This window comes from Coenobita brevimanus, chromosome 63 (genome assembly GCF_032717465.1).
Source record: "Coenobita brevimanus isolate Jiangsu-jjx chromosome 63, ASM3271746v2, whole genome shotgun sequence".
In the NCBI taxonomy this organism is placed as follows: Eukaryota; Metazoa; Arthropoda; class Malacostraca; order Decapoda; family Coenobitidae; genus Coenobita; species Coenobita brevimanus.
The window spans coordinates 36,891,254-36,915,995 of NC_137016.1; the positions used below are offsets into that span (position 1 = coordinate 36,891,254).

The 24,742-nt window shown below is 45.5% G+C and overlaps 2 protein-coding genes across 2 annotated transcripts; both read right to left on the reverse strand.

The window, feature by feature from the left end:
• Positions 1-7,426: 7,426 nt before the first annotated feature.
• Positions 7,427-10,958, reverse strand: LOC145404420 (uncharacterized). Its single transcript, XM_080275937.1, has 2 exons — positions 10,857-10,958; positions 7,427-10,660 (listed from the first exon to the last, which is right to left on the reverse strand). The coding sequence occupies exons 1-2, from the start codon at positions 10,956-10,958 to the stop codon at positions 7,427-7,429; spliced, it is 3,336 nt and encodes a 1,111-aa protein (XP_080132063.1).
• Positions 10,959-19,339: 8,381 nt separating this feature from the next.
• LOC145404421 (uncharacterized) lies at positions 19,340-23,698 on the reverse strand. The gene is made up of 6 exons (XM_080275939.1): positions 23,624-23,698; positions 22,820-23,022; positions 21,635-21,845; positions 20,740-21,020; positions 20,095-20,221; positions 19,340-19,489 (listed from the first exon to the last, which is right to left on the reverse strand). The coding sequence occupies exons 1-6, from the start codon at positions 23,696-23,698 to the stop codon at positions 19,340-19,342; spliced, it is 1,047 nt and encodes a 348-aa protein (XP_080132065.1).
• Between the last annotated feature and the right edge of the window lie 1,044 nt (positions 23,699-24,742).

Below are 24,742 nucleotides of genomic sequence, written 5' to 3' on the forward strand. Positions count from 1 at the left end.
AAAAAAATAGCAAAGAGCCGCCTGTGAGGAAAGAGAGTCCCCTCTCTCAAGTAAACACATGGTTGCATCCCTGAGAGGAGCCAGCGAGCCATCCTTGGTACACGCACAGGACAAACAAGAAAGGTTGGAACATCCACATCCCCCATGGCAGCCTTCACCCTGTACCCAAACAGATGTGGATAGCGAGGATACGGCGAGGCAGACACTCCTTCCGGAACAGAGCCAAGAAAATCTTCCTGAACTTTAGCAAAGACGGTGACACTAAGGACACTAGCCTGAGGCACTCCCTCCTCCTGAGGATATGAGGGAAACAAGGTGGCACCAATACGGAAAAATTCCATAATCAGTAAAGGCAACATATCACGCAAACCAAGATGGTGACCTGCAGTTCCTGGCTTGTGAAAGGATAGGACAACAGCCTCCCGCCAAGAAGCACGAATAGACGTATCCCGTATCCCTCCAAACTCTATTTAAAGGACTCAAGAGGAAGGACACTGCTTCATCATCCAGGTACCTCAGCACTGCATGGGGAATATTATCGACTCCGGAGAAGTGTCATGACAGGGAAAGGGTAGACCAAAGTTTACAACAAGAAAAGGGATATTGTAAGTCTCTCCGCCCCCAGAACGGATGCCCAACACCTTAATCTCCTCCACCTCCCTGGCAAAAACCGAAGAACGAGTATCCCTACAGGAGACCTCAGCGGTAGGATAGGGTAGGGAACGCTAGGGCAGGGTAGGCTGGGGTAGGGTAGTGTAGGACAGAGAAAAGTAGGATAGGATGGGTTGGTTTAGGCTAAGGTAGGACAGAGTTGGAGAGGAGTAAAATGTGCCTAGGCCAGGAACGAAAATTATATCAGTTATCCATGTAACTAGTGTTTTCTATTACGGTAGAAAATGATATTTTCTTGGCTGCCTAAAGTTTCTTGATGTACGAACAATGAATTAGATATCGAAACTGTAAGATGCGAATTAGTTACAAAGATGGTATTTTGTTTTGGCTAACGTTATATGGATACATTCAACTAAGAGCAACTCGGCAGAACTTAACAGTATATAACGCGCTAGATGAACACTGGGACCGAAAAAATAACCAAGCGATTTAATTTACGTTATCTGAAGAGAAGCCACCACAACTAATGGGTTAAGTTTACACACACACACACACACACACACACACACACCATTACTTGCAACTGGCTGGCCTATCGTACCGCCATATCCTACATGCATGACGAACAACACATCTTACATTTACGTTATATATATATATATATATATATATATATATATATATATATATATATATATATATATATATATATATAAAATGGTTATATAATACAAACTGGGAAATATGATAACGATGACGATGACGATGATGATGATGATGATAATGATAATCAGAGGGGAGTAAAAGAGTGAGATGAGGAGAATGAGAGAGATGGATGGAGATAACAGTGAATGTATTAAGTATATTAACCTGACAAATGCCGAAGTATGCTGGTAAGGGTGAGGTGCTATAGCCTGACCCTACCGTGACACCTTATAATTACTGATTTATCCACTAGTAGATAAGTTCATTAATATTAGTAGTGAGAAGTGAAAAGTGTGAACGTCGGGGGTAGTGTTGCGAGAGGCAGACCGAAAAAACCCTGGGACGAGGCCATGGAGTGTGACTTCAGGGATAAGACAATGAATAGGGAGGCAGCCAAAGATCGAGCAGAGTGGTGAGCCGCTACTAGGTAACTAAGGCTGATGGATACAAGCATGTTGGAGCTTTTATAAACGATGTGATATAAACGACACGATTCACCGTAGTGGAAGGGGTAATGCACGCTGTTATCACACTGACGAAATCTACCGTAAGCTCAGAAGACGTGTGTGTGTGTGTAATTCACCGGGTCGGTTAGGATCACGTGATGGTTTGTGATCATCGGCATTTTACCCTCCCGGAAGAGAGCTGAGAGCTCATATAGTCCGATCTAAGGGCAAAGCCTTGACCTTCACACACGCACACACCCATCCTCTTGCTCAAGGAGGACAGTGACCACCCGCTTTGTCAATGAAACTTTTTCGCATCCCGAGCAAGGCGCGAACCCCCGTCTTAGCAGATGCTAGGCGAGAGCGTTACCACTGCACCAGCGAGCGGTGTGTGTGTGTGTGTGTGTGTGTGTGAGAGAGAGAGAGAGAGAGAGAGAGAGAGAGAGAGAAATTAAGACGTCACCAGAATGAAGAGGTTGATGAAATGATGTGGACAAATGCTACTTGTCTTGTAATCACTCACCAGCATTGCCAGAATTCCATTTATTGAGCATTCTTCCTCTGTCTGCTTCTCCCCCTGCCTTCGACCTCCATTTTTCCAACGCAGTGTGTCCAGGTATGGCACGGTCTTGATCTTGGCTTGCTTCTGTTTGACTATCTTGCGTACGTGCTCTGCCTTTGGTTCCTTCTCTCTGAAAAATGAAATAGGATTAGTATATTGTATTGTTGGTATTTATTTTTAGGAATCTGGCGGGGAGAAACAAGCAGAGAAAATCAGGAAAAATGTAATAAAAAGAAAGAAAAAAAAAAAAAAAGAGGGAGACCTGTCATAAAGGTGTCCAGGAAAATGGCCTTTGGTTCCTTCTTCCTTGCAAGGAAAAAATACACACAGAAATAATACAGACGCCTTCAATAATTCGTCTTAATTTAGTCCTTAATCTTAAAACTGTGAGACCAAAGGAGGATGACAGACCCCAATTTTTGAGGGTCACTAATGTAAGACTAGCAGGGATTAGATTTATTAGCCTGCATGCCACATTTTGAGTTCCTAATTAAGGTATCATACAGGTAAAATCAACACATGACATCAGTACAGGTGCAAAAGATCAGTGATGGTTTATGAGAAAATTCCTTGCTTATTCAACATCATGACACCTTATTATTATTATTATTATTGGTACAACCTGATGATTATAATTGGCTCAGGTGTGAACTATGCAGGTAATTGGGTTGTCCACAGTCTCCTCTACACCTGCCTACGTCTAGAGATTTCTCCTAAGATGGATGAAGCTCTACTGAAGGGAAGAGGCTGTGTGTGTGTGTGTGTGTGTGTGTGTGTGTGTTTGTGTGTGTGCGCGTGCTTAATTCACCGGGTCGGTCAGGATCATTTGATGGTCGTGATGGTCGGCTTTTACCCTCCCGGAAGGGAGCTGAGAGCTCATATAGTCCGATCTAAGGGCAAGGCTGTGACCTTCACACACCACACACCCGTCCCCTTGCTCAAGGGGGACAGTAACCACCCACTTCGTCAGTGAAACTTTTCGCAACCTGAGCGAGGCGCGAACTCCCGTCCACCAGTTGGCAAGCGGGAACGTTACCACTGCACCAGCGAGCGGTGTGTGTGTGTGTGTGTGTGTGTGTGTGTGTGTGTGTGTGTGCGCGCGCGCGCTGATGTCAGAGGATCTTGTATGTGTGGAGGGAGGAGGGGGGCTGTGCGTAGAGGTGTGGCTGTGTGTGGTGTGGCTATGTGCGTGGCTTTCATTCAGTGTCTAGAGGTCCAGAGTTGTTACATAAACTCCAATTTGTATTTTACTTTATAAATGTAAGCTGTGGTCAATAAACTGTCTATTTGTCTATCTATTTATCTATCTGTGGAGTGTGGCTGTGTATGGAGGTGTGGCTATGTGTGGAGATGTAGTTGTGTGTGGAGTGACTGTGTGTGGAGTGTGGCTGTGTGTGTGGAGTGACTATGTGTGCAGGTATGGCTGTGTCTCTGTAGGATAGAATTACACAAGCCATCTCCATAATGTGGTTTATCTAAATATTCACACCAACACTTGGTAAAGCCTCTTATTACAGAATCATCCATTGTCTATTAATAAAGATAATTAACCCATTGGTGCCCAGCGTCCAATATAATGGACTGAACTGGGCGTTTTCAAAATTTAATGAAGAAGGAAACCCTGGGGTAGGGACCTATGAGCTTCGCGACTATGAGCCGATAGACGGTGGGCGGTACGCTTAGTACCCGTCCAGCTAAATCTCTTTCACAGGAACTCTGGCCACTAATGGGTTAACACATACATATATTCACACCATATTACTTCAACCAATGACATATACAGACTCTGACACATAAACATAACTAATACTTTACAATATTTCCACTTTCACAAATACTCCCTACACACCCACCCCATTCCCAGTTGTACTTTGCCAGTATGGTGTAGTTAATTCTACTCCAAGTACACATTTCTCCACTTTCATATGCATCATCCTTCCTACAGACACCCCTTTACCACTGGTACTTCGTTAGCATGGGAAAGAGTTAATTTTGGCAATCACTCTCCCTCCGACTAGAAGGTCTGCTCCTACACTGAACTTAACATAGATTAATAAAGCTATATACTCAAGCAAAAACTCCAGGATTATGTTAAACTGAGAGAAGACCTGACAGAGCAACAGAAAAAAAAAAAAATCAATTGACTCTCACTACTATGGACGTATTTATATCTCGGTGCTCTTTCTTGTACCTAAAACTAATCTCTGGAAGGGTGACCACAAACAAACCGCCTCCATGTTACCCTGCCATGCGTCATCAGGCTAACCACCCTTCAACTCACACCAGCATCGTTCACATACCTCTCCACCGCATCCCTCCACCTCATTATTCTCGGTCTCCTACTACCCGTCTCCTCTTCCACCTGACTCATACTCTCCTATACTCCTTTCACTTTAACTTGTCCCAATGTTGCTGTCTTAGTCTTCAGTGCTGAGCTGTAGCAAAAAGAATACATGGTTCGTAAAATAATAATAATAATAATAATAATAATAATAATAATAATAGGACAAACATTATGGCAGGAATTTAGAACCGTAGTATTGTATTTTCCTGCCACTGAGCTACATGAAATAAGCTACAAAGGGACGAAAATCTTGGCCAAGTAAAGATGGAAGAACTATAGGTAATCTCTCAGTCCTCATTCTCTCCACATGACCAAATCATCTCAGGTGCGTCTCCCAACACCCTCCTGCGCATCCACATCAACACCACAGCGCTGCTTTACTTTTTCAGACCAATACAGACGATTTGGGACAGCGAAAAGAACTTGTAGCTATCAAAGGACGAATGAACAGTATCCTCGCTTACCTTTCAGTACCTCATGAAGATGGGGAAGCTGTTTACACACTAGAATTCTATCACTGAATTAACATACACACAGCTCCTGAGTCCTCCCCCTTTCGCTGTTAAAGGATGACTGATGGGACTCGGAGCTTCAAGGGTTCACAAAGTTCCAGTTTGAGACAAAAGAATCGTTTCTATCATAGTAATATTTGCTTCTAATTTCATTTTAACTATACTTACTTTGCTTATATTGTAATGCTGAGTAGAATTTGGCTCGACTTCTCGTTCCAAATCAACTCAACACTGAGCGGGGTCCTCTTTCGAGACCGGAGCTAGTGCAATGAAGAGAGGCAGGACATAAAAACTTTCGGCAACACCATACACGTATATTATTTCAGTTAGACACAAGACATTTCAGTAGACATTACATCACAATATGGAGCAATACAAAACCTTATCTAAAATATTGTGTATCTCGCAGGATACTAGCTTCCTAGATATTAATGACAATACAACAAATCTTAGTACTAGGAGTACAGTAAATACCCGTGCGCGCGCAGCGCGTGAGGGGAGAGAGGGGGGGGGTTTGTGATTTACCAGGAAGGGGAGGGGGAGGTAGGGAGACACGGAGAGTGACTTAGAACGGCGAGGGAGAAGTTATGATAATATTTAATGAGGCCCGATATTAACAAGGGAGTTTAGGTGTTTTCTATTGGCAAGAATTCTTTGATAATTAACTCTGGTTCTTATTTGGACTTTAAGAGCGGGGGTGAGAAGTGGGGAGGGTTTTCAGGGATAGCGTGCGGAACAGGGGAGTACAGTTATCACTCACGGTCCTCGTAGTTTTGGTAACACTAGATTTCCGTCAGCACAACTTATATACTGCACATCTCCCGGGTAGGTTATGTAGACTCGCACTTCCCAACGCGTAACAAAGTCGGAACCCTCGTAATTTCTATTCCACTGTATTACTCAGAGTTTAACCAATAGCACTCCAATAATGTATTATCCTTTCTTTGGGCTCTAGAGAGAAGTCCTTAGTACTCTCGGGATAACACTCGCACGTATCTTCACTGGGGGTCTCTACCCATATTCTCGCCCGTTAATGTAGCATTATGTCCTGGGTTACCCCAATGGAAATTACATGAAATCACTGCACTAGTCTTATTCTAAGAAAAAAGGAGTCACACTTAACCTACTTCACAATTGCAGGATCCTCGTATCTCTCGTGGAGAGAAACACGGTTACCTCAGTGATGATCCGGTCGGACTGAGGGCGTCGCCAGGGTAGGGCGAGTCGGGAGGGCACGGGGCGACTCACTAGGGCGTCCTCTCACGTCCGGGGGCTTCCGGACTGGGCTCCGGACTGGGGCCGAAGAGGGCTAGGAACCTCTGGGTCAGGTCCCGGCGTCGCGGGGGCGTGGTGAGGTCTCGCCCGGGTGTCCTGGGGCGGGCCGGAAGAGGCGACGGACTGCGGTCTCCTATGGGCAGGGGCGCCGACAGGGAAGGACTGCGGCAGCGGCTGTCACGGGGGCCCGACAGGTGGGTCTTCTCAAGGGCCTCGCGCAGGGAACAGAGGCCGGGGGAGACAGGGAGGTCTTTCCTCCTCACTATACCCTGGGAGCGACCATCGATCGTCTCCACCGGGGTGCTGAGGGAGCGACCGTTGATCGTCTCTACCTTAGCTTTCAGGGAGCGACCATTGATCGTCTCTACCTGATTTTGTTGTGAGCGACCATAGATCGTCTCTGTCTTTTTTTTATGGGAGCGACCATTGATCGTCTCTACCGGTGTGCTGAGGGAGCGACCGTTGATCGTCTCTACCTTAGCTTTCAGGGAGCGACCATTGATCGTCTCTACCTGATTTTGTTGTGAGCGACCATAGATCGTCTCTGTCTTTTTTTTATGGGAGCGACCATTGATCGTCTCTACCAGTGTGCTGAGGAAGCGACCGTTGATCGTCTCTGCCTTAGCTTTCAGGCAGCGACCATTGATCGTCTCTACCTGATTTTGTTGTGAGCGACCATAGATCGTCTCTGTCTTTTTTTTATGGGAGCGCCCGGAGCGACCATTGATCGTCTCTACCGGGTTGTGGAGGGAGCGACCGTTGATCGTCTCTACTGTACCTTGCCACTATTAGAGCGACCATAGATCGTCTCTACCTTAGGGGTGCTGTCTGGAGTACAGTTTCTGACTCCACCCCTAGCTAACTCGGTGATGGTTGGTTGGTTGGTTTAGATTCGCCTCCTAAAAAGGGAGGACACGGGCAAAACAAAAGCCCGTCAGTGAAAGTCTGTTAATAAAACAAGTATTATATACTAGCGTGGGGGTGGGTACATGGCCACAACCCCCAAAAGAGCAGACGTGGGTGTCCTTGCAATAAGCTCTGCTGCCAGTTGAAAGTCGTCAGCCCCAACATGAAGCTGCGTCCCAATATTACACCGAAGTCGAGATGTTGCAGGACAGTCCAGAACATAATGGAGCAGGGGCTGCTCACTGACCTCAAAGCAGTGAGGGCACGGCTCTGGGTTGCTGTTAGTCACCTGGCTGTAGCACGGGAACCCTAGGCGTAAGCGGCGAAGTGGAACCAGTAGGTGGTTAGGTGTGCCATGGGGAACAGACACAGGTGAGTACTCTGTAGCTCTGGCATACCACGTAGCAGAACGGGAGCCCTCCCACACCTGAAACTGATGATCCTCCTGCGAAAGTCGGCAGACGGCATCAGCCACATGTCGCAAGAGAAGGGATAGACTAGGACGCAGCTGAAATGTGGTAACAGGTAACGTGCCAGCATGGCGAGCAGCAGCATCAGCACGCTCATTGCCTGCAATACCGACATGCCCAGGAAGCCAGTGAAGGTGAACCTCACCCCCCCGACCTGTGATGGAAGTTGCAACAGCTATGATGGACGTAAGGAGATATTTATTGTCAGAGTAGTAATGCTTTTGGAGGCCACGTATAGAGGAAAGCAAGTCCGTATGGATAATAATACGCCGATGGAGGTGTTGATCAGCATGGCGAAGGGCGCAGAGAATGGCAACGAGCTCAGTCTGGTAGGCTGAAACACCGGAGGTGACACGCCAGGACTCAACCCCCTCATCACAAACAAAAGCAGCACCCGCAGACCTGTCATCACCAACAGACCCGTCAGTATAGTAGACTGCAGTATCTGGAGTGAAGAAAGCTGCCACACGACTGAGAGCATCCTGGCGAAGAACAGCAGGAAAAGAGGACCTGGGAACTGCTATATTAGGCTCGACATATTTGATCACAGGTGGGAGCCAAGGAGGAGCAGGGGCATATGCAGGATTGGGCAAGTCAGGACCACCACCAATGGCATCAGCGGCGTCAAGCTTGCGAACTATGTCCGCAGCAAGCAGAATCCAATCACGTCCAGGGTGCGGATTTGGGGGCCGAGCAAGGGTACGCTGGAGGAGTACAGACACCGGAAGGTGGGGCCGATGCCGACAGAGCTGAGCAACGACAGCTGTTGTTCGTGCCCAAACACGGTGCTGCAGAGAGGGAAAACCGCTCTCAGCCCGAAGGTTGACCAAGCGTGTCCAAGGAGGTGCACCGAGCAATATACGCAGAGCAGTGTTCTGCAGGACTTCCAAAGAGAGACGGAGTGACTCAGACACTCTGATAAGACATAGAGCCCCGTAATCCACAATGGAACGGATAGCTTGTGAATAAAAAGTCCATAGGACACTGTACGAGGCACCCAGGTTGCGGTGAGAAAGGGCTTTTAGGGCAGTAATGCGGGTAGCTGCTCGCTCCCGTATATAGCGGATATGAGTGGCAAATGTCAGACGGCTGTCGAACCATACACCCAGGTACTGGTGACAGCGAACGACATCAAGGCTATTACCCCCAAGAAGAAGGGGACGGTCAGGGTGGCGGAGACCAAAAGGCAGACATTTAGTTTTTTGGAAATTGATTTTAAGGCCAAGCTCACAGCATCTGGCATGTAGACGGGAAAGCGCAGTTGGTGCCTGAGTGTAGCAGTCCCGTCTAGAGAAAACCAGTGCCAAGTCATCTGCATAGCAGAACAGAGTAACCCCTTGGCCATAGTCGACTGTAAGCAGGTCCTCAACTAAGACATTAAATAAAAGAGGACTCAGCACACTGCCCTGGGGTGTGCCATTGACATGCGAGTAGGAAGGGGATACTCTGCCCTGAAATCGAACACAAGCAGCACGGCCGTGGAAGAAGTCCCTCACCCAGGAGAGGAGGCGACCACCCAAGCCCTTCGCTGCGAGCGCCACAAGTACTGCGTCTGGGTTGGCAAGTTCAAATGCCTTCTCAAGATCGAGGAAGACAGCCATGCCACGACCACTCCTCAGCTCACCAAGAAAGGAGGCTAGGCAATGTTGAGCGCTCCTGCCAGGGAGGTAAGCAAATAGACGGGGATGGAGCGGCCCCAACCTCCAGACAAGTCGAGAGAGGACAAGCCTCTCAGCGGTCTTGGCAATGCAACTGAGGAGGGAGATCGGCCTCAAGGTAGTCGGGTCTCGTGGTTTGGGGATGGGGTGAATAATGGCTGTCTTCCACAATCCAGGGAGACGCTTTTCAAGCCATGAGCGATTGAACAGGTCCAGGACACGCGCCTTCCCTCCCTGGCTTGTGCGAGCCAGGAGGGAGTATACAAGGCCATCAGGGCCCGGAGCCGTATCCTTTCTACTGCACAACACTCGCTCTAGCTCTTCCACAGTAAAGGGGTGGTCTGCAGCATCAGGACGAGAGCAAGCAGCATAGACAGCGTCCCTGCGGGGTCCTGCAAGGCGAGATTGCAGGTCACTGACTGACTGTGGGAGGTTAGTTGTGGCAGTACGAGCAGCGAAATGGGCAGCAAGGCGATCTGCCTCACCTGCAGGGTCAGGATGTGATGGTGGCCTAGCTGGTCGGGGAGAAGAGACCGACTTGATTCTCGCCCACATCTCCCCAAGTGTGGAACGTGAATCAAGCGACCTACACCACCTCATCCAAGCCTCGTCCCGGATGCGGCGCTTTTCCTGCGAAACATGTCGTACCACTGCAGCCAGATATCTCCTAGTTGGAGAGGAAGGTCGCCGACGGTAGGCCTTACGAGCGGAGTTTAGCCGATGGTTCAGCTCCTGAACCCGCTCGTCGTAAAACCAGTAGTCCTTAAGAAAGACCGTGGGGCGCTTGGTGAGGGGAATACAGGCAGCAGCAGCATGACGTAAGGCACGGGCAACCTGCTCCGCATGGTCCTCTAGGGAATGCGGGGGAACAGCCTTGTCCAAGGCGATGTCAACTGCCTGTGCATACTCAGGCCAATGTGCACGTCGTAAGTCCCAGCGAGGCAGAGGTGGTGGTGGGGGTGGAAGAGGAGCCGCAGGCAATTCCATCACCACAGCGAAATGATCACTGGTGAGGATTGGGTGCAAGGACCACGTAGACACATCGGCAAGAGGTGCAGAGACTAGGGAGAGGTCAAGCCTCCCACCACGGACATGGGCAGACTTGGACAAGTCATTGAGTAAGGAGACCCCCGCAGTTTCCTCGAGGGCAATGGCAACATGTCGCCCAGCCTCATTCGCCGGGTGGGGTGAGTATAGGACAGGATGGTGGGCATTGAAGTCCCCCCAATGAGGGTGGACTCAGCTGCAGCCTGATGGAGGAGCTCGCCAATGTCTAGAGTCCCAGCATGGCTCTTATAAATGTTATAGACGGTTAAGGAGGTCGTGGCGAGCTGCAAGATGACTCCTTGAACCTCAACACCCTCACCGCAGTGAATAGGAGGGCTACATTCTTTGCAAGGGATGTGATCCCGAACCAGGATGGCACACCCTTGCGCATTACCAGGGACCCTAGGGAGGAAGAAGCCATTGTATCCTCGGAGCCGAAAAGGGGAGCCGTGGGGTAGGAGTGTCTCTTGCAGAAGGAAGACATGAATATTCTCCCGGAAAGCCACCTCCTGGAGGTGAGGGAGCTTACTCCAAGCTCCTACGCAGTTCCACTGCAGGACTCGGAGGCAATCAGCGTTGTCTGGGACCGTGGAGGGTAAGCAGTCTCTCGCAGAAGTCCGAGAGTTTCTCCCTCTGCCTCTACTGCTGCTGAGGCTGGAACAGGCCCTGATGGATTGATGGGCAGGTTGCCGGGCAGGTGATCTGCCTCTACCACTGCTGAGGCTGGAGTCGGTGCCAGAGAGTTGGAGGCTGGGCCGCGAGGTCGGCATTCTGCCCCTACCCTTGCTGAGGTTTGTGGTGGCCCTGGTGAGGTGGTAATTGGGCTGCGAGAGCGGCATCTGGCCTTGGGCACTGCTGAAGCTGCAGTTGGTCCTGGCGGGCGGGTGGATGGGCCGCGATGTCGACGTTGGCGTGTAGGGACATGAGGTGGCTGGGGTGTTGCCGACAGGTCGGGAGACGACATCTGACGTGTAGGTGGAGAGGGACGAAGCTGACGCTTTGCCTCCACCACATCCTCGACGATTTTGTCGATAGTAGCCACGAGGGGAGCAGTATCGACTTTCTTCCCAAGCATCGATTCCAGTAACAGAGCAAAGCTTAGAGCAATCTCTTTCCCAATTAATTGCAGGTCCTGTATGGTGAAGAGAATCTGGGGGGAGCTCGGAGCTTGAGGTGGTACGGGGAGAGATGCATCGAACGGTGGTGGGAGTGTGGTAGGAGGTGGGTGGTGAACCTCCACTGCCACAGTCTGACGAGGGGGAGCAGACTGCAGAGGGGGAAAGGCGCTGGCATCGAGAGGAGGAGGAGGAGAAGGCACAGCTATTATTTGACGCTGTTGGCCCCAGACAAAGGTCCCTGGAGGTGCAGGCGTGGAGCTGGTGGCTTGCTGCTGCTGAACCCAGGCTACCTGGCGTTCCCGGCCCTGCAAGACATGTGCAGCTCTGATGGGGCAGTTGGGGTGCCACGCATGGTGTGGGCCAGAGCAGTTGGGGCAGCGGGAGGTGATTGCCTCCTTGGCCTTGAATCTTTCCAGGCAGCGCTCCGTATCGTGTGGGCCGCTGCAGATCCCGCAAACGACAGGCCTGTTGCACGTGGCTCTGTGGTGTCCATACCTCTGACACCGATAGCAACGGAGAGGCTCCGGGGTATATGGGCGCAGATAGTAAGTCCCCCAGTTCCCAAGATCGAGAGAGGGTAGTAGAGGACCTCGTAAAGTGATGAGGACCTGGCGAGTCTCCTCCCTGGTACGCTGCCTCTGACAACGCGTGGCTTCTTCCACCTGTGGGTGACGCAAAAGGAGATCGACCGGCATTCTCATGGGATACCCCATGACAATAGCCTTGGTCGATCTCAGCCCTGGAGTGAGCTCCACGAGCTTGATGGGGTTGGCCACGTCCTGGGCTGCTGCCTTGAGAAGGTTGTAAGAGACCTCGTCTTTCGGGACTAGGACGGAGCTCCCGTCTTTGCCGATAATGTTTGTGGTCCTCAGTTCCGGCAGGGAGTGTTCCAAAGCTGCGACTGCATCGTAGCTTGTTTCGTGCCCGTCCTGGCGTGTAACACGAAAGGCCGGGAATAATGAGCGAGGTGGAGGGGGCACCGCCACCATTACTGAAGGTCGAGCGGTAAGAGGAGGCTTGCGAGGAGCCCCAGAGCGTGGTGCCGGAGTGGCGTAGTTTCCCTGCTCTCGCCGTCTAGATCTTTTACTACTGACCAGCGAGAAACCGTCATCAGTACGGGCAGGATTAGCATCAGAAGGAGCAAATGAGGCAGCAGGAAGGGCAGCATCCACGGCCATCTGCTCATGGTGGCGAGCTGATTTAGCTGGTCGAGTTGTAGAAGGGGAAGCACAGGTGGCAGGACGAGGCAATGGGCCCGAGGCAGGAGCCAAGGCAGTAGCTAGGGAGGGACAGGGATCTATGGGAGCAGAGGACTGTGAGCTGGACGTGGAGGAGCGTCTCTCCCTCTTACTCCCCTTAGCACTGGAAGGCCTAGATAAACCTGAGCGCTGGGGCTGAGGTCGTGGGATGCGTGAGGGACCCGAAGATCGGGTACTAAGAGGTGCCTCCATAGCACTGAGGCAAGCAAACTCCCCAAGAAACAGACTACACACACACTAACACACACACACACACAGCACACACACAATCACACAAAAAACGGCCAAGTCCCTACAGTGACGGGCAACCTATGCTCCCCGCCCTCTAAAGGGCGACGTAGGAGGCCCCGCCACTGCCCCTTTCGGGTCTTCCCTATTCTATCAGAGCCGCTCTCTGCGCTTCCTATAACCAGCCCCTAATGGGCCCCCCTCATGGAAGTGCCCTAACGGCACCCCTTCAGGGTTCGGCTTCGTACCACGCAGAGAGACACTAACGGCGGCCAGGAAAAAAAAAAAAAAAAAAGCACAAACACACACACACACACACACTCTCAGTCACACCCAGGCAATCTGAGACAGAGTCCCAGAAAAACCTGGAAAAACGTTCAAAAATCTTCCTCAGTACCAGAGACTAAGTCCCCAAACTGGCAAAAGTGAGTAAACTGGACGAAATTCTTCAAGAGTAAATCGAACAGAGTCGAAATCTCGAGACAGAACGGCCAGACCTCCACACCCGACAACGTCTGAGCTAGGAGTGAACTCGGTGATTCCGCCACACGAAGGTAGTGTCTTTTGCCTACGGTGGCGGCGGCGCGGTGGTTGCGTCTCACAAGGGCGCACGGCCCGGGCTGACATACGCCGCTGTTGCCCGGAGTGGTGGTGGCTGGCGGCGGCTACCCCGGGGAGTCCGAGTGGGGGTGTCGGCATTTTTGAGGGCATACTCCACTGCTCCTGGTCCGCCTTGATGTCGGGGAGACTGCGGTATTCTCCGGAATATTCCGGAGAATTGATGCGGTCAAAACCACGCATTTCATATATATTATATACTTAAATATCATTAACTATACTTTAACCACTTCATTTTGAGAATGTCTTTTTGCTTCTGTTCATATTACTGTCAGACAATTTTAATTATCTAGGGTAAAACCTGACGAAAAGGATGGCTTGGCATCATCATCCATTAACTACGTAAGATGCGCCTTTTAAATTATATCTGCCACCAACAGACGATTATATCTGGCTCCAGTCTAATATGACATGCATATTAACATCTACCAGAATAGTCACAGATAAATGAAATAATCTTGGTAAGTGTTTAGGTGCGTTTACACTACCCATATGATCCTCTCAGTATCCCACACATCATCTTAGATCATCATCATCATCATCTTATCACCAATACATATATATATATATATATATATAGAGAGAGAGAGAGAGAGAGAGAGAGAGAGACAAACAGACAGACAGACAGAGTATACATTGTGTGTGCGTGTGTGTGTGCAAACATAAGACCATAACATTATTACTGGTTAAAACAGTGGGGAGGTTAAGGGGGGAAGACACGTGCCCGTCCATCACTGAGCTGAAAGGCGCGTGGCATCCCCCCTCCCCCCCCCTCTCTCTCTCTTTGCTGTCTGCTTTAGCATCGTGTTCTTCAACGTCTAACAAACAGGCAAGACAGGGCCACCTAAGTAGGGGCACTGGAGAGGGACGCCTTCACGTGGTGGCACTGATACAACCAGAAGACTCCACTGCCTGGGTATACAAAAGTTCCCCCGCTCCTTCCCTAGCCCAGAAAGGGAGGAAGGTGGACTGCAGGAGAAGGGCAACGCAGTCTGCAGTCCACCGAGTTCATGCCCTGATATGCCTGGGGTCAAAACAACAGCTAGAAAAGACGGTAATTCTGTGTGGTCTGTGTAACTTCCTCTTCATTCACCCCCTCCCTCTTCCCCTTCCCATTCCCCCTTTCCCTTCCCCTTCCCCCTCCCTTTCCACACCATGCCATCTCCTTTTTTCTGTTCACATTTTTCTCTTTTTCTTCTTCCTCCTCCAACTTTTTCTTCTCCTTCCTCCCCCTCTTCCACTCTCCCTTTCTTCCTCCTTCACCCCCCCCTCTTCCTCTTTTTCTCTCTCACCCTACTTATTTCCCTCCTTCTCTCTTCCCCTCCTCTCCTTCCTCTCTTTCCTCTACCATCTCTCTTTTCACTTCTCTCTCTCCCTTCTTCCTCCTCCCCTCCTCACTTCTTTTCCCCTCTAGACTGACACTCTCTTCCTGTGTCTGTCAGTCTCACCCTACATACACACAAACATGTACATACATATACAAACTTTCACACACACACGCACACACACACACACACACACACACACACACACACATACACACACACACTGATACATACAAACAGATAGATATACAGACAGGTAAGTAGATACAAAGTTGGATATAGATAGGTAGATAGATAGATAGACAGACAGACAGACAAACAGACTGACAGCCAATTAAACTGATCAATATGGCTAGAGAAACACACAGAGGCAGATGAATGTAGAACACAGACAGACAAAAGGAATTTACGTCATTCTGGCGGCAAAAACCCTTCTCCCCTTAGTTCTTATTCACTCCCTTCACTTCTAGACTTTCTCCTCCCTATTCTCCCTCTCCATTATTTCCTCCCTTCTCTCTTTCCCTCACCTTGTCCTCTGCTTACTCCTTTTCCCATTTTCACCTGCTTCCTCTATCCTCTTAGTCTCCTGTTCCCTCCTTGTCTTTTCTTTGTCCCTCCTCTTTATTCCTTCTCTCTCCCTCTTAACCTTCCCTTCTCTCTCCCTCTTTACCTTCCCTTCTCTCCTGTACCTTTCTCCCTTGATTCCTCCTCTCTCTTTTAGCTTCTCTTACTTTCCTTCTCTCCCCTTCCTTTGCTTTCCTCCTTCCTCTCACCCTGTTTCCGTTACCTCCCTAGTAAAAATATTCCAATATTATTAAAAAACACACAGTAAAGGATGCATGACATTTATTAGAATCATATTGACACTGTCATGAAGAGATACTGGACATGCAGACAAAAAGTGGATTCATATCAAAGGATATTATCATACTCTTCATTATTATGTGTACAAAACAACTCTGGTGGATGAATGGTGACTATCAACCCTGGGAGATACTATCATGAGTGAAATGAGGCTACACACTTGGTAACTAGTCACAGTCATCACTCTTAAGCAGTGAACACACAGCCTTAAGTAGTCACTCGTGAATCTCAACTGAGTGACCATACATAGTCAAGGTCCAGGCTGACTCTCACAATGTTCTAACACTTATCAAACATCTCAAATTTTTTCCTAATAGCTTCCAGCAACTGTTGGGGGGTAATCAGCTAGTTTGGCACTTGTTCAGCTTCCAGTCCTTAGAAAACATTGGCTGTACCATGGCTTACCCCAATATTGGGATTCCTGAAGAGGTAACATGGTATAATTTTTATGGGATGTTATGTTACACAATACAGCAGACCCTCATGATATGATGAACTGATATGCAATGAACTGCTTATACAATGATGAAAAAGTTTTGACAATTTTTTTCTATATACAGTATTCAGAATACGCTTATACTGTACGATGATTATGATCCAGTACGATGATTCACCAGTCAATGTACAATCATTATACTATTGGGTGTGTTAGTGTCAGTGATGGAACAATAGCAGGGTGTTCGAATTCAAGCAACAAGTGAAGTGCACTGAAGTGAAAGATCTACCCTGTTCTAATTTAGGTGAGCTGGAAACTTGATTTTGGCCTTTTTCTTTCTTTTTTTTTATGGTTAGCAGCAAAAACAGTGCATGGAAGTGAAATAAAAAAACAACCAATTTATGTGAGTTGGAAACTTGTTTTTAGACTCTATTGGAAGGGTGACCCTTGGCCAAAAGTGAGTCTCCAGTGAACCCGTGTTATAGTGTAACTGACCTGATATACAACAAATCAATATGCGATGGATTTTTTCAAATGCACCATCATAATATGAGGGCGTGTTGTATTCTGAGAAGCTTACTTGACTCTGAAGACTGCATTAGTATTTTGAAAATCATTGTTCAGTCTTGTAAGTTATTGTACTGAAGTGAATCAATATATCCCCAGCTGTACACAATGAACATAAAATCAATACCATTGCTATGACTAAGCAATTCTTGTTTAAACCTTTCAATTCTATGACGTACTTTTCATTTCAACCAAGCTACCACCAGATTTTATTTCCACTTAATACTTCTCATAGTGATAGGGGCTAGTAGAAGCAATCTCCAACTCCTTGAATATATGAAAAGTCTCTCCTATGCTGAATAACATCTTTTGAAGGTAACAATATTCAAAATATATACGTCCCCAGGCTAAAACAGCTAGTCGTTTAAATATGAAACTACCTTTGATATGACTCAAAAAGCTTCATCTAACCATCACAAAAGAGTTGCTGGATATTTCAAAATCCACTCTCTCCAGCTGACAAAATAAAATACAGTACAAATATTACAAATGTACACAAACTATAAACAAACTATATCCTACGAAAAAGTTACACAGAAACTGTATATTTATTATATATCTTACATAATATCACACTTTATCAATGTACAAACCATCTTCACAAAGTAAGTCAAAGCATCTTAGAAGAGTTAATACTGTACATAAATATACGGCTACAAACTCAATCTACTGCAGTACTTGGCATCAAATGCAATTGGTAAATATAATTTCTTTGTATAAATCACTATTCCAATCACTCAGAAAATTACAGAATTTTATATACTATACAATATTTTCATGAAGTAAATGCACTGTCTACATTTTTCACATCCTAACCCCCAAACCTCCAGTATTTACACAGGGTGGGGTGATTGCTGCATCTCGCATTTCATTTTGAAGGGCTTTACATACACTGGATGATGTCCATCTTGTTCACCTGATGGTTGCTATCCATGCTGTATACATGATCCCTGACTACATCTCTGTTCAATCTATTAATCTTTGGGTAATTTTGTAGGACCTCATCCTATGTCTTCTTAGGTCTACCTCTTGGTGCTCTACCCATCACATGCATACTGCTACAGTGGATCAATCACCCAATTTTCATCCTCTGTTTTGTCCACATGTATAAATCACCTTAGTCTCCCTCTAAGCATTAAATCACGAATGCATCTTTCTACATTACATATACTGTATTATAATGAGTAGCTATTCTCTTCAAGAGTATCCCTATATATTAATTAGTAAAATTGTATGTAAAACACACTAAATTGTTTCATTACTGTAGTGCCACACAGAAATCACAAGACAATGCCACTATTAAACCTGGTAACTAAATGATAATTCCCATCTCCAGCCATGATGTTTTGAAATTCTTTGGCAACCAAATGCTCTAATGAACCTCATGAAAGGAATAGGGGGCATTATATCCATACGTCTATTAAGTCCAATGCTCAACAGTCATCTAACTGTACAAATCCAGGTTTGTTAGATACAGCACAGTACTGTACGGGTTCATGAATTGTGTTCTAATTTCTGTGGGTTCTACAGTACTACAGAACTAAATGTTGTATACATACATACATATTAATATATATTATAAATCACTGAAAAGTTTAAATCAACACAATAATAAATTAAAGTACAATATGAACATAAAATCAACTATAAGTGGATGAGTGACACTGGAAGTGTTAAAACAATTCCAAACAGACCTGGACTAACATCCCTGGTCAGTCAGTCAGTTGGTTGCTTGCATTTGTATGTCAAAAACCTATATCTTGATACATTAGGAGACTGTTTGGTTGGCTCGAACAGACTGTGTTAGGCCAAAATTTGGTAAATGGAGCTTCAATGTAAAGATGGTTTACTCTACTAATCATAAAAATAATATAGCCTTGCTTGATAAATAAATTTCTGCTTACATTTTACCATCTGTCAGTGCCAGTCATCAAATTCTAATGAAATAATCTAATGAATGAAATAAATGAAATACTCTAAATGAAATAACTCGGTGTAGCGGCCTGAAGCTACATTACCACAGTTGTCCATTTTAAGGTAGATGACCAACTTACATTCCTTGGTGGCATTATATAATCAGAAAGCCTCTGGTCACCTCCTGGGGATCCTAGCTGTTGGTCATCACTCCAACTAGGGTATTCTAACCACTAGACCACTGGGCAACTGACCTATAGTCCACTCTGCATTAGAATTACAGTTAGTAAGACTTGCACTCTTTCACACCTGCCAATACTCCCCCACTCCAATCCATCACGTAACAATAATTCTAATCTGGAATGAACTAGAGTTACGGGTAATGAAGGTTGAGAGAGGGAGCCTGAGAAGATGTGGAAGCGTGCAAGTTATCTCCAAATGTAAATCTAATCTTGAACAGGCTAAATTACTGCCTATTTAATGAGGCTCTCCAAGTAGTCCTTAACATTGCTGAAGCCACGGGCAATGGCAATGTTAATGAGGATCCCGGTGGCACTTTTCCCGCTCTTCTTGCGGCAGACGGAGCAGTTACACAGACCACGACAAGGTGGGCACATCCACTTCTGTAATAAAAAACATACCCTCATTATCATCATCATCTTGACCTTTTTATCCCATCTAAGGATAAGGTGAGGTAGAGGTACTGACGTTGTCATCGTCATCATCATCATCATCGTCATTATTATCTTCATCATCCTGACCTGCTTCCCACCTAAGGATAGGGTGAGTTAGGGGTCCATAAAACATGGAAATATACAGCACAAAAAAGGATGAACAACAGCACACCCAATGAAATGGGTCAGACACTTATTCACATATCACTGATGCACCCAGAAGCACAAATACAAACATGAATAATGAAAACAGCCAATCCCACATTGCTGTACTCCCACTGAAGTGTTGGGGCTCAAGACTAGGCTACTGTAGTTTATTTTAGTTGACTTAAAGGGTTGCAACTATGTAAAGACAAAGTATCCTGCTAGGAGGATCTCAAAATGGAGCAGGAATCTTGATGTTTAAATGTAACACCTCAAATCTGGATATGATTCGTGGCAACAAACTACCACAGTGAAGAAAAAAACGATGGACCACAAGAATAACAGGCAAAAAGACATCGAGCTAAGAAGTATCCGATAAACAATACACAAGAAGCAAGGACAATACTAACTGGATTAAGCAGTGCATCCTTGACGTCCTCTCCATATCTGTTCTTGAGGCAGGGACCACAGAACATCCCTCGTACCCCTACACACTCCCCAGACCGGCACACTGTCTTCATATCAAGTGTCTTCTGCCTGTTGGATGGCATGAAGGAAGAATTAATCCCTTCAGTAAGAACTATCCATCTTAATCCTTATAATCTTGTCATATTTCACTGATTAATTATTAGTACTTCCAGATATTATTCAGCACTGGGTAAAACAAACATCTTGTTGCTCTTGCCCAAAGCTTATCTGAAAATGTGAATCTGGTAAACTGCAAGCTGACATTGCCTTTCTATTGCAACCCAACATCCTATTTTTGTGGGAGAGGAAGAAACCAGAGCCTGAATAAAGTACTCAAAGGTGACAACGATAATGAAAAGGTTAATAGGTGGTTTTCTGTAACTAACATGAACTTGAAAACAAAAGTTATTATAAAAAAAGTCTTGGATATCACTTAATTTTGTACTGTTTATAAAGGTTCCAACATGCTTGTATGCACAGACTTTGGTCACCTAATGGTGGACCTCCATGCTGCTTGATCTCTGGCAGCCTCCCTACTCAGTCCCTGATGCCTGAGGTCACACTCTATGACTATGCTCTGTCCCCACCTGCACTGATGGCATGTAGTCCCGATGTTTGCATTGTACACCTTCCCACTACTGCGCTGAGCAATGTTCCTGAGGTCCGTTGTTGTGATGTCTTCTGGCATGAGAACATCAACATTGGGGTCATATGTAGTGTGGTTGCCTTGGCTCCTTCTCCCTGCTCCTGCCTGGCCCCCTTCTCGCTTCACAGGGGAGGGGGGAGTATACGAGGATGGGGAGGAATATGACTGACTGTAATTTTCACAGTAAATGGAAGCTGGTCTCATCCTCTTGACATCCATATCCTGCAAAATATGGTTTTGTCATCATCATCTTGACCTCTTTTCCCACACAAGGATGGGGTGGGGTAGGGTCCAGAAAGTTATTATTAAAAAGAAAAAGCTGAGGGCGAATTATCAATGGCATGCCCAATTAAATGAGCCACACTCTCATTCACTCATGATTCTAACCTCCTGAATCCTATGTGAAACTCATTGGCTTCAAATGTTTCAAAAACTTATGAAATTGGCACCTGATGGTCCAGAAGTCAGAATGCTCCTGCTGGAATGACAAACCTACCAAGTGCATTGATTCATACCCCAAGATGTAACTGGAAGTTTTTTATCAAGTAATACCCCAAAGGGGGGGGAGGGAGGCTGGGAATCTACTAATAAACATACCTGAAAGCAAAATCTGGTGCCTACAAATCTAACCTTAGGTCCGCACACCCTGAAGGGGGTAAGTTAATGTGGAACTGGCTTCTACCAGTACTAAATACCAGTGTATCTACTATTATACATCAATGGAGAAAAGTTAAACCAAAGAACAGGACAATTATTTACTGCATAACATAATTCAGCTGGCCAGAATAATAGGTCTCTAAGCAACCTAGTGTTAGAAGTGGAATTCCTGTACTAACCTCAACAAAACATTTGATACCCTCCTCCTCATCGTCTTCACTATCACTCTGAATTGGCTTCATGAACCTGAACCTGACATAGAGTGGCCGTGGTTCTGCCTCATCGTCGTCATCTATGGGCAGCCAATATGGGTGTTCATCATCTTCCTTTATCAGATCCTCCCAATCTGCCCGTGACATGGCTGACGATCCTCTGCTATTAGCGCGAGACCTGGGGGGACATTTGGGTCAGAAACCATCATATATTTACAGTACAGTACATACCTAAAACCAAATGTCCTTTTAATGAATCCCCATACAAAGGTTAGATATGATACTGCTTTAAAGAATCCCTATACAGTACTAAGGTTTGATTTTGATACAGCTGAAATTTTTTTATGGACTGGAAGTTAAACAAAGTGCCAAAACCAGCTATTATAATTACTTTTTAACAGCTTCTCCAACCTGCTGGGAAAAAAGAAATCTGAAATTCTTCAACCTGCTGGGAAATAAAAAAAATTTGAAATGTTCATTTTAATGATCTGTAACACTGTTAGAGTCACAGCCTGAACCTGACTCTATGTACTAGTGGCTGAATGTTTCCTTCTTATGAGAGATGACTGTAGCCACCTATCTAGTACCCAAAGAAATCTAATTCCCAGTATTACAAGCAGTTTTAATTAATAATCATAACAAAAACATACTTCCCGACACTTCATGTCCCATTATATGACACAGAGATGTTCCAAAATATTACAACTTCTCCTTACAAGTGGTACAATAAAATGAGGGAAATTAGCAAATCACCTTAACAGGTAAGAATGGAATTTTAATGCACAATTTTCCCGCCAACTATTGCATTCTTAGTGCAAATAATAGTTAGTTATGAAAAAAACAACATATGAAGAGGGCTTACTGTACATTCAAGACTGGTAATGGTAACTTAAATAACTGTACCATGAATAAATGCAGTTAACCAGTACTATACCTTCTTCACTTAAACTTGGCTGAAATTTGGTATCTTTCCATTATGAATATTGAGCTGTAACAGGAGATTAAAACTAGATGGTGGTGCTAGTTGTGAAGAAGTACTGTACCACAGAAAGGATGTAGATCTGTAGCATTAACTTACTCTGCTAATAACCTTCATAAAATAAGCCACACAAGGATGAAAATATGAGCCAAGTTAAGGTGAAAGAACTATACCTGGTCCTTGGTGGCAAGTGCTGGTACGGTGAGAACCTGTTGGACTGCCTTGTGTTACGTCTGGGGATTGGGGAATTAGATCTAAAAGACTTCAGCTTGGGGGTTCGTGATGCTGGGGAGGGGGGGTGTGAGGGTGGTGGCGATGGCTTGGGAGGCTTGACCATTGCTTTGAATTCCTGGAAGTCTTTCATCAATGCTGTCATCTGTAAGATAAATGTAATATAATACTGTAATAATAATAATAATAATAATAAATAAATAAATAACAATAATAAAAATAGTAATAATAACAATAAATTAAGTCAATGAAAGCAAGGAATGGAAGTTAACCCCTTAAGTCCCATGATGTTTATTTTAATTTTATTCTTCCTGCCTGTTGACAATTTTACACAGCTTACTAGATAAATTTCACACAAAATGTTAAACCTTGCTTCATTTACCTCTTTGGCAAAATATAAGCTGAACATTGTACTGCAAAAATGTCTGGGGTTTAGTTTCTTAGATTTACTGTAAAGAGACAATATGGTTATGTATGTCACTGAACTGAAGGAGTTAAAAGCACAATCAAATAAACTGTCATTATCAAATTTTTGTCTCTCCTACTAATTTCAACAACAAATGATGGGTACTAACTGAAAAAAGGTATAAAAAAAAACTGGCAGCATTAAAGAAAAAGGAAGAGTAACTAGTTTTTCATTAAGAGAGGGATACAAGTAAAATATGGCTCCAAAAGCTGCATGATCCACCCCCCCCCAAAAAAAAAGAAACTAAAAAAAAAAAAAAAAAATACTATCATGGGCCCACCATTTCCTCCCGCTTCTTGATGTTCTGCTGGCGGACGAGCTCATAGTCGGACAGGTCTTGTGGTCGAAGCATCATGTTCTCAGTAACTGATGTCCACTCTTTTCAGAATACAAAAAAATCTGTAAAGTAGGCTACATCATCATCCAAACTTTTACTTCCCCCTAAATGATGGTGTTAAAAATTTGAAGGTAAATAATTCAACTGCCTAGCACCCACAAATTGTCCAACACTTGCTATACCACAAAATTTTGCTACTGTATACAATAAATTATACACTACCAGTAGCTAATAACAGATGACTATATACCATGAGTCCTTCTACCTGCTATGGACTAACACCAGCTTCTAATACTCCTTCCACAATGTCAAAAATTATATTAAATTCATGCTGCCAGGAGACAGTTTTATTTAGTCTGGGTATAGCTTTTTATTCTACAGAGGTGGTATATTTTTACATTCATCTCAAAATAAATCTTGATAAATTTGGGGTGGGCTGAAACTAAATATTTACCACATGGGTTTACACAGGTATGCATGGTGGTGCCCCAAGACAGAATTCCTCGTTTCCTACGCAACGACAATCACCAAAAATGATGATCTCCAAAATTCTACCCTTCTAGTTATCTATCACACTATGTACAAATTATTAACAATTTTCTAAAGATTTAAAAATCAGTGTTAAAATAATTGGGAGAAAATTATGCAAAGTGACAACCCAACTCCCTTGAATCATAAAACATCCACTCATAGCAGTCTTACAGCTTAATGTTCCAAACCAAAATGCTGTTCTATTTATTACCATGATGCTGATCTACACATATGGGCTACCAGAATCAAAAAAGGCCAAAGAAACAGAAAATACTGAAGAAATAAGCAAGGCAACTTCTTCCACCCCCAAACCACGCAGCTACTCCACCCTCTCCTCAGCTCCACCACTTCCACCCACCATAAACCTAATTTCAGCCAACTGCAATGTCGACGAAGACACTGATCTTACTACCCTGGGCACTAGAATCCACAAAAACCAGTTACGAAAGAAATACAAAAGAAATAAGCAAGACTGCGATCCTCCTAACCCCAAGCCACAATACCGCATCACCCTGTCCTTGAACTTCATCA